The 10,505-nt window shown below is 40.3% G+C and overlaps 1 protein-coding gene across 4 annotated transcripts in view; it reads left to right on the top strand.

The window, feature by feature from the left end:
- The window catches only part of Zyg11a (zyg-11 family member A, cell cycle regulator), a 58,843-nt gene that overhangs the window by 14,721 nt on the left and 33,617 nt on the right, over positions 1-10,505 (top strand). For all 4 annotated transcript variants that reach the window (XM_023724166.1, XM_023724165.1, XM_004639108.2 and 1 more), the window contains one exon: positions 3,094-3,845. In XM_023724166.1, coding sequence (XP_023579934.1) covers positions 3,094-3,845 — 752 coding nt within the window. The remainder of the gene's footprint in view (positions 1-3,093; positions 3,846-10,505) is intronic.

Here is a 10,505-nt window from a genome sequence, read left to right as displayed (position 1 = left end):
CCTGGTTCCGCAAAAAAAAAAAAGTATTTTTATTCTTTAAGTGTGTAGTAGAACTTACCAGTGAAGCTGTCTCATCCTGGGTTGCTCTTCTTTTTATCTGTTGATGTTGGTTGGGAGTGAATCCATCCTTACTCCTTTTTTATTTATGTAGTATTCCCAAGAGTCAAACCCAGAACCTCACGCATGCCAAGCAAACGTGCTCCCTTTGAGCTCCCATTAAGCTATGTCTCTAGCCTTTGTTTGTTTGCTTGTTTTCCTTTTTTTTTTGTAGTTCTTGGAGTGTTTGTCTTGAGTGTTTTGAGAGCCTCATACTTCTGGGCTCAGACAGTTCTGTGTCATTCTCCTGAGTAGCTTGGATTCTAGACACATACCATTGTGACAGCCTGAAGACCCATTTTTCATCCTGGAGGTTATAATTATGCCTTCATGTGTGCTAAACATATATTCTACACTGAGGTATATCCTGTAGGGTTAGATTTGGGAGCCCGGCCCCTTAAAGATGTAGAAAGGAAATAGCTTTTGTATCTCAGCAAACAGTCAAAGCTGACATCCTGTAGTTTTGACACTCTTTTGTGTAGCTACACAATCTCACCTAAGGGCCTCTTTAGGTAGGTTACTTCGCCCCTCAACATGCCATATTAGCCTGCCAAACCTAGCACCCTTGCAACAAGTCCAATAACCAATTAAGCAGTGACCCTTGGCAGGACCCTTGAAAGGGGTGAAGACTAGGCCTGTAACACATAAAATAGAACTGCAGCCCCAAAGGTTAATGACCAAGATCCGGGTACCGCCACTCTTCTAGAGTGGCTTTGTACTGCTTCCTCTTGCAACACCTGTAATATAAAGTACTTTGGCATTGTACTGGTCTTCTCTGACTGCTCTTTATGTTGAAGGGACAGCCAGACCCAGTGAGGGTGAGTCTGGGGACCTCTAGACCCTAGACCTACTGGAAATAAGAATTACTAGCTTTGAACATCTTTTATTCAGTAAGCTTCTCTTTCTAATAATTTTGCAATAAATTTAATATATAAGTATTAAATATCTATGTGTTGCAGAACTGGCATGGCACTTGATGTTTGAGGAAAAAATGGCAAGAGGTTGAAGAAATAAATATAAAAGCAAGATCAGGTGGAGCCTTTTTTCTCTTGGGGAAGAAAACTGACTAAGGATTGCAGAGCCTTTATCGATATACTCAGGAGGTTAATGTCAGTTTCAGTCTCTTTACCTAGTAACCTGTTTGCAAGCTGAAATAGCTCGTTTACCTGACTGGAGGAGTTCCTACCTTCAGCTGCTTCCTACATCTATGTATTTGTATGCTTTTTTTTTTTTTTTTTTTTCTTTTCTGTATTTAGGACAGAGTGTACAAGGTTTCACTATGTAGATTGGATTTGATCCTCCTGTTTTTAGCCTCCCAAGCGCTGGGATTACAGGTCTGCACCACCATCCAGTTTCAGTCGCTGTCTCAGCGTGCCCCGAGGGCAGTGCAGGCACAGCATGCCAGGGATCAAAACCCGGCCAGCCACTGTGCTCTGCCTAAGCAGGTGCTTTAGTCTGCTGAACTATCAGGCCGACCCTGTATTTGTATGCTTTAAAAGAAACTGGTCGGGGCTGGTGAGATGGCTCAGTGGTCTAAAGCACTTACTTAGAACAAGCTTAGCAAAGCACAGGGACCGCAGTTCAATCCCCCAGCACCACATGCCAGCCAGCCCCGCCCCCTGGTGGGCTGAGCTGGCCACACACACACACACACACACACACACAAATAAAATAAATAAATAAAAAATTAAAAAAGAAAAAGAAACTGGTCACTTGTTCCATACAGTTTCACACATTCAGGTGGCTGCCATAGTTTAATTATGCTCTAGATTTTGACATGTTTCTCTGATCCCAGTATTTCCTATCACTTGGATGTTAGATATAAATGCTTAATCAGCAGGTCAATAATTTCTGACATTGCCAGTTAAACAGAAGACCCAATGCTATTATGGGCTACTGGACACTTTTAGAATATTTTGCTGAGTTTACACACCTATAATATTCAATAACGGAACTTAAAAAAAATGGGGTATAACTATGAATGTCCATTTTGTATCTGTGATTCAAAGTGGTTGGGATAGATATATAGTTGCATTCTCTTAATGAATAGAATGATTTTTTCTAATGGTGTTTGTAAATAGGATCACAAGTCTGCATCTTGTACAGCAAGTAACCACTAAGAAGAATATATGCAGTGTATTATTTGTTGAAACTGTACTTTCGATTTGATTTGAAACTGTCTTATTGCTATATGTTTATCAATAAAACTTTGAGAAGAAAAAATAAATGCTTAATGAGATTTTTTTTTTTTTTTTTTTTGTTTCCCTCCTTTTTTCTGTTTGATTTTTTTAATTTTTTATTTGAAGCAGTGTCTCACTACACAGTGCAGGCTGGCCTAAATCTCACAGTGATCTTCTTCCCTCAGCCTCTAAAGTGCTGGGATTACAGGTGTACAGCAGTACATTCAGCTTTCTATCCTTTCTTTAGGGATTTTATGAAGTCTGTCTGGTCAATTTTTGTGATTGTGATCATAGACCATTTTACATGCAAAGATTCACTAAGTACTGCGGTAGTTTTTTTGGAGAGGCTTGTCTTTCGCTTTTGTGTTTATTTTTGGTTTTGAGACTTGCACTGAGTTGCCTAGGCTGTTCTTCAAATTGCCATTCTCTGGCCAGTGAGATAGCTCATGGATTAAGTGCATGCTTAGGCAACCTCGGGACCGGGTTCGATCCCCAGTACCACATGCTGCTCTGGCCCTGCCCCTGGGCCTGCTGAATTGGCCACTGAGACAAGGCATGGTGGCACATGCCTATAATCCCAGCACTGGGGAGGCTGAAAACAGGAGGATCACTGTGAGTCCTAGCTGTATAGTGAGGCTCTCTACCAAATACATTAAAAAAATAAAATAAAGAAACTGCATTGCTGTCCTCTTGCCCTAGCTTCTAAGAGTGCTGGGACTACAGGCCAGCACACAGCATGTCCTTGTTCATTCCCATAAGGATCCTGGAGAGGGTAAGCTTTCGTAGTTAATACAAACTGGTACTGCTTCTTTTACAGGAAAGCTGACTGATAAGACAGCAAGCATTTTCCAGGGCAACCAAATGAACCTGAAGCTGGCCAATATCCAAAGAGTAAAAATCTCTGCCGCTGCCTTCATTAACTGCTTCTGCCATCATAAGCTCCTTGAAGTGGATGCTACTGGAGTAGACTCTGAGCTTTCAGTTCCAGACATCATACATGGACTCTGCAGCAGTAGCTGGATCCAGCAAAACCTCCGGTGTCTCCTCTTAGACTCAGCAAGTGTCCCTCTCAATTCAGGACTGTTGGCCTTTGGTCAGCTCGTCGGCCTTCGCACTTTAAATGTTTCCAATATTTGCTTTCATAGTGAAGATCTTGCTGATGTTTCTCAGTTACCAAGCCTGGAAAACTTGGATATCTCTAATACTCAGATAACTACCATCTCTGCACTCCTTACTTGTAAGGATCGACTCAAGTCTCTGACCATGCACTATCTGAAATGCCTAGCCATGACGAAATCACAGATTTTTGCAGTCATTAAAGAACTTAAATGTCTACGTCACCTTGATATTTCTGGTCACAAACAACTCTGTTCAGACATAGGTTTTTATTTGCTGCAGCAAAAAGATATCCTGCCTAATATTGTGTCCCTGGACATTTCTGGGAGCACTTACATCACTGATAGAGACGTAGAACATTTTATACGGAATCACCCTTCAATACAATTTGTGGGACTCTTGGCTACGGATGCTGGTTATTCTAATTTCTTCACTACAAAGCGAGGCTTAAAGGTTTGTTCTTACTAAGATAAGTTTCATTTGTTTAGAACATTATTATTTGATCCCGGGCCTGCCCTTGGGGTGCGCTGAGGCGGTGATTGAGACTGGGCGTGGTGTAGCATGCCTGTAATCCTAGCTCTTGAGACTATAAACAGGTGGATCACTGTGAGTCCAATCTAATAGTGAGACCCTGGACTCCCGTAGACCCTTCCCTAATGAAAAATGAAAAAAAAAAAAAAAAAGAACATTATTAAATTCTTGCTGTATACTGGAATCTGTCCTAGGTATTAAGAATTAATAAGAAATTTGTAAGTTAATAATTGTTATGCACTTACTGTGTGATACGTTGTGGGAATGTGACATTAGGATATACTGCCAGCCTCTACGTTTCCTAGTCTAGTCTGATTATACTGATTACACCCATGTACATACTGCCACGTGTGCCTCACTCCATGCTGTCCACACTGTTTGCTTTAACCCTCCAGTTTTTCTGATGAGGTAAAGAAGCAAAAGGTCTACTTAGAATCATGCAGCTAACTCTTAAATAGGGGACTGACATCTGTATGTTTTTATTATTGCTTTAATTTCTTTCTTTTTTTTTTTTTTTTGCGAAACCAGGGATTGAACTCAGGTCCTTGCACTTGCCAAGCAAGTGCTTATTCCACTGAGCTATCTCCCCGGCCCCCATCTATATATTTTTGTGACTCTAAAACTTGTGCTCTTTTCCTTTTATTAAGAGGTAAATACAAGAGGGGGCTTAGCTCAGTGAGAGCATTTTCTTGGCATGCGTGAGTCCTGAGTCTGCCACAGGAAGGGCTTGGGGAGCTGAATATAACTGACAAGCCAGATGATCAAGACCAGTATATGGCTAGTGCTGTGTTTTGGCCAAGGTATGACAAAACGGTAGGGGTTTTTTTTTGGTAGAACTGGGGATTGAACTCAGGCCCTTGCACTTACCAGGGAAGTGCTTACTCCACTGAGCCATCTCCCCATCCCTGACAAGATGGTTTTTTTTTTTGTTTGTTTGTTTGTTTGTTTGTTTGTTTTGTGGAACCAGGGATTGAACTCTGATCCTTGCATTTGCCAGTCAAGCGCTTATCCTACTGAGCCAACTCCCCGGCCCCAAGATGGTTTTTAAAAGAGTACTTAAAAATGTTTTGAAGTTGGGCTTGGTGCAGGCCTGTAATCCTGGCACTCAAGAGGCTGGTACAAGATAATCACTTCAAGTTCAAGGTCAGCCTTAGCTACATAGTGAATCCCTGCCTTAAAACAAACCATTTTGAAGCTGGGCGTGGTAGCACACACCTGTAACCCCAACACTTGGGAGGGTAAGACCAGGGGATGGTAAGTTCAAGGCTAGTCTGGGCTATGTTACACATGAGACCTGTCACAGTGAGCTACCCCTCCCTAATGTCTTAAAGGGTTAGGATGGAGCTCAGTAGTAGACTCTGATCCCTGATACTGTAAGAAAGAAAATAAAGAGTAAATCTGTTCCCTCTTGCCTTCCTGTCTTGCACTATAGTGTCTCTTTACATGGTCTGCATGTGACAGCTACATGGATTTTCCAAAGCTGAGAAGGCGTGCAAGTGCTATGTTTTTGAACATCCAGGCCTTGAGCTGAATAAACCCCTTTTCTTTGTATATGATTACTCAGCTTCAGGTGTTTTATAACAGCATTAATAAACCAAAGACAATATCTAAATGCATGCTGTTTCTTATACTCAAGTAAGAATGTGTGCTGGGCCTAGTGGCCTGTGCCTTTAATCCCAGCACTGGGGAGGCTGAGGCAGGAGGGTCCATGACTTTAAGGCCAGCCTGACCTACACAGTGAGTTCAAGACTAGCCTGAACTACATAGTGAGACATTTTCACAAAACCCAAACCAAAAGAATAGGCAATGTGGACTTGCTGCATTTAAAATGGATGGAAAGATTACCATTTGTAGCAAAAGCTAGAGGGTACTTTTATTTGCTAGGAAATAATGCATGATCCATTGATGGAATATAGCAAGAATCCCTTCTGGAAGCCCATAAAGAAGCAGACAAGGCAGAAGCTGCCCAGTCTTGGCACACCCTTTCTTTTTCAATGCTGACATCCACATGCTCACTTTCTTTTTGCGTGTGTGTGTGTGTGTGTGTGTGTGTGTGTGTGTGGCCAGCTCAGCCCACCAGGGGGCGGGGCTGGCTGGCATGTGGTGCTGGGGGATTGAACCGTGGTCCCTGTGCTTTGCTTAGCTTGTTCTAAATAGGTGCTTTAGACCACTGAGCCATCTCACCAGCCCCACATGCTCACTTTCTTTTCTTTTCTTTTCTTTTTTTTTTTTTTTAAACTTTAGAATATATCCACTGTTGTTTTGTTTTTTGAGACAAATGATCATGATGTAGTCCAGGCTGGCCTTGAACTTGCTAGCCTAGGCTGACCTTGAATTTGTGATCATTTTGCTTTAGCCTTCCTCGTTGCCAATATTATAGGTGTGCACTACTGCTTGTTTGTTTTTTGTAGTACTAGGTAAAGAATACAAGGTCCCTAGCATAGTAGGCAAGTGCTCTGCTACTGAGCTGTATCTGCAGTCCACCTCCCTGTTTTATAATGCTGATTATCAAATATTGCTGGACAACTGTTATACTACTGAGCTACATTCCTATCATTGTTTAGATTTTTAACTGCATGTACATTCTTGGGTAGTTGATCTATGTTCAGTAGCAATAATTTTAAGCATTTTATACCTTTTTTAATAGCCTTTGTGCACATATGCACATGTAGCTTTTTTCAGAATTGTTTGAGAATTGTTTGTATATATCATGTCCCTTTTACTCCTTAATACTTGGGTTTATAATTCCTAATTAGTCTCAGTAGTAGTACTAGGTAAAGTAGGTAAACTACTGTACAATTTTCATATTTCAGGAAATTTAGCCTTGGGAGAATACGTTCCTATAATGTCTGTATTTTAGCTTTCTTTTTTTTAAAGGACAAGATTTTTTTTTTTTAAACTAATTCTTTTTTATTTTATTTATTTATGTGTGTGTGTGTGGCCAGCTCAGCCCACCAGGGGGGTGTGGCTGGCTGGCATGTGGTGCTGGGGGATTGAACCGCGGTCCTGGTGCTTTGTTAAGCTTGTTCTAAGTAGGTGCTTTAGACCACTGAGCCATCTCACGAGCCCCTTTCTTTTTTTTTTGAGACAGGGTCCTACTATGCAGATCTGGCTCACCTTGTGCTCACTTTCGTAGCCTCCAGGTCTCAAAGTGGAAGCCATTCTCCTGTCTCAATCTCCCGAGTTGTGGGATTGCAGGTGTGCACCACCACGCCCAGTTCTATATTCCAGCTTTGATTGCTGTGATTTGCTTTTAGTCCAGGATCATATATTGCATTAGTTTAATCTAGAATCATTCCTTTATCTTTCTTTTGATAATCTATAATTTTGAAGAACATAGATTAGCTTTGTTTATTGCCTCTTGTATTTAGTTTTATATTTAGTACAGGGACTACAGGGTCTCACTATACAGATTAGACTCATAGTGATCCTCCTGTTTTGAGCCTCTCAAGTGCTGTAGCTAGGATTACAGGCAGGAACTACTGCGTCCAGTCTTATAGCCTCTTTTAAAGATTGTTTTTTTGTTTGGAGTTTGTTCTCCTGTTTAGATTCAATTAAAGTTCATCACTCATTGAAATAACCATACACCGGCTGATAGGTCCTTTCCAGAGCACCAGATCTAGAGCCATACAGTGAATACCTCTTGTTACTATCACTAGTTTTCATCATGTGGAGTAAGTACTATAGTGTCCAGTTTCTCCAGCCCAGTATGTGGATTAATAATATCTAACGAGCAAGGTATAATTTATATAGAATACAAGATTATGCAAATATCAGTAAATTTTTTGATATACATCTAACATTTATTGATGAGCTCTGTTTGTTGTTGCTGTATGAGGTATTGAACCAAAGGGCTTGCCAGGCAAGTGCTCTTATGATCAACTACATTCTTGTTATCCATTTTTAGTTTTCACTTGCAGATAGTTCTTTGCTGATTAGTCCAGACTGGCCTAGAATGTTTGATTCTTCTGCCTCAGTCTCCTGAATAGCTGGTGTGCGCTGGGTGTGACTGGTTCTCTCTCTTTTTTTTTTTTTTCTTTTGAGATGGAATCTTGTTATTTTCCTAGGCTGATCTTGAAAACTGGGGCTCAGGGATCTTCCCACTTTAGTTGAAGAGCTTTGAGTACAGGTGTGTACCACTGCATATTTGGCTTTAGTTGGTGATTCTTCCCTGAACTAATCTTTCCTTCTTTATTTATTTATTTATTTATTTATTTATTTATTTTGGCGAAACCCGGAATTGAACTCAGGCCCTTACGCATGCTTGCCAGGGAAGCACTTTATTCCACTGAGCCATCTCCCTGGCCCCTAATCTTTCCTTTGATGATTACAAAGTGATTACTTTTTTCAACCCCAGCATTTCTGTTTTATCAGTTTACATTCCACTCCCATCTTTTTTTTTTCTCCTCTCTGGTAGTTATTTTGGTGGTTAAAATTGTCACATGTTGTCTAACAAGAGCTCCTTCAAACTGGCTCCTTTGTCTTTTCGTTGGTCGTGAAGGGATCAGGATTATATTCTTTATGGAATTGAAATGCTCAAATGCCTAGCCGTAAGGTCCATTTGACTTATTTTGTTGAGCAGATTTCTTCTTTGTCCATTGGACTGTCGTACAGTAAAAGTGTTGTGTTTTGAGTCTCCTATTGTTGCAATTTCTATAGTGTCTTTTTCTGTATGCATTTGCTGTATTTGTTAAAAGGCTTTTGTAATCATCATATCTTTACTGTGAATTAGGAGTTTTTATCCCCAGTATTTGTAAGGATTTGGCTTTGTCTTGCCTGAATCCTGAATTACATATTTTTTAAGATTGTCCCTTTATCGGGCCTGCCAGATAGCTTAGCGGATTAAAGTGCCTGCTTAGGCAGATGCCTGGGCTGGGAGTTAGTTGTGCTGGCCCCGCCTCTGGGGCCTACTGAGACAGTAATGGAGACTGGGCGTGGTGGCGCAGGTCTGTGGTCCCAGCCCTTGGGAGGCTATAAGCAGAAGGATCACTAAGAGTCTGATCTATGCAGTGAGATCCTGTAGGCTCTGTCCTAAAATACAAAAAAAAAAAAAGGATTATCCCTTTATTTTTATTGTTGTGAAATCAATATTTTAGGTATGGTTTTATGTACAGTTGCAGTTGGCTTTATGAACTAAACTTTTTAAAATAAATAAATGATTAAGCACATATGCATTTCTTGGCATCACTGATATATGTGGCCTATATTTTGTATTTTAGTTTTTGTTGTTGTTTTTGAGACAAGATCTTGTTATGTAGTTCAGACTGGCCTTGAACTAGCTATGTAGCTCAGGCTAGCCTGAACTTGTAGGGATCCTTCTGTTTCAACCTTCCTAGTCCTGAGACATTTTAGCATTTTTTTTTTTTTTTTTTTTGAGGAACCGGGGATTGAACTCAGGCCCTTGTGCTTGCCAGGCAAGTGCTTATTTTACTGAGCCAGCCCCGGCCCCTTAATTTTAGCATTTTTTTGAGATGGAATTTCGGTATCTTGTCTATGCTGGTGAATTCCTGGGCTCAAGTGATCTTTATGCCTTAGTCTCTTCTATACTGGAACTAGAGGAATGTGTCACCATCCCTGACTTTTTTTTTTTCTTTTTTCAACTGTGATAGAACCTAAGACTTTTGCACTGAGCTATATTTCAACCCTGTTTGTGGTAAGGCTTGAACCTAGGCCCTCAGGTATGCTAGGGAAGTTTTCTGCCACTAAATTATATTCCTAGCTCCTGACACTTTTTGTTTTGTTTTAATCAGCTGAGCTATCTGGCTGGCCCTCTTTTTCTTGTCTTTACTATATTTTTATGAATATCTTTTCTTGAATATACCTTCTAACTTATTTTTCCTATTTAATAGGATATTCTCTTTGTCTTTAAGTTAGTAAATCTTTGTTTAATCTTTCTGATACTCACGTTTTTTTCATATACTGGAGCCTTGCCAGATACCTCAGTTGTTTATAACGTGCTACTTGGGCAAATGCATTCAGGCACATAAGACCGCAGTTCAGTTCCCAGCTCCAGAAACTGCACAAGACCCACCCTTAAGGTAGCCTGAAGTAGCAAAAAAACCCACAAAACTTTCTTTTTTTTTTTTTTTTTTTGTTGAACCAGGAATTGAACTCAGGCCCTTGTGCTTGCCAGCAAGCACTTATTCTACTGAGCTATCTCCCCAGCCTAAAATCCTTCTTGTATACCAAAGTGTATCTTGAGAATAATTAAGCTTGAAATACTTCGTTGTAATTTTCTTCTGTTTATGGAAGACTTTTTCTTATTTGGAATGTGTAGGTTTTTATTTTCTAATTCTTTTTTGTTTGTTTATTTACTTACTATTTTGTACTTTTTCTTGAGAAAGACAGTTCAGTTTGTCCTTGAACTCACCGTGTAGTTTTGGCTGGCCTTGAACTGGAGGTAGTCCCCCTGCCTCAGCCTCCTGAGTCCTGGGATTACATACCTGTGTCACCTGTGCAGCTTATTTTCTAATTTCTTGTGATTGTTTTATGTAGAATTGATCAGAATCTTATTTCATGGAACCTAGTTGATAGGGTGCCTAATTCAGAAGCACTCTTGTCAGTTTATTTTTTTTAAATTTT

Source organism: Octodon degus, unplaced genomic scaffold (genome assembly GCF_000260255.1).
Source record: "Octodon degus isolate 3935 unplaced genomic scaffold, OctDeg1.0 scaffold00107, whole genome shotgun sequence".
NCBI classification, from domain to species: domain Eukaryota; kingdom Metazoa; phylum Chordata; class Mammalia; order Rodentia; family Octodontidae; genus Octodon; species Octodon degus.
Note: the sequence above shows the minus strand (reverse complement) of the source record. Positions and strands in the feature narration are given on the sequence as shown.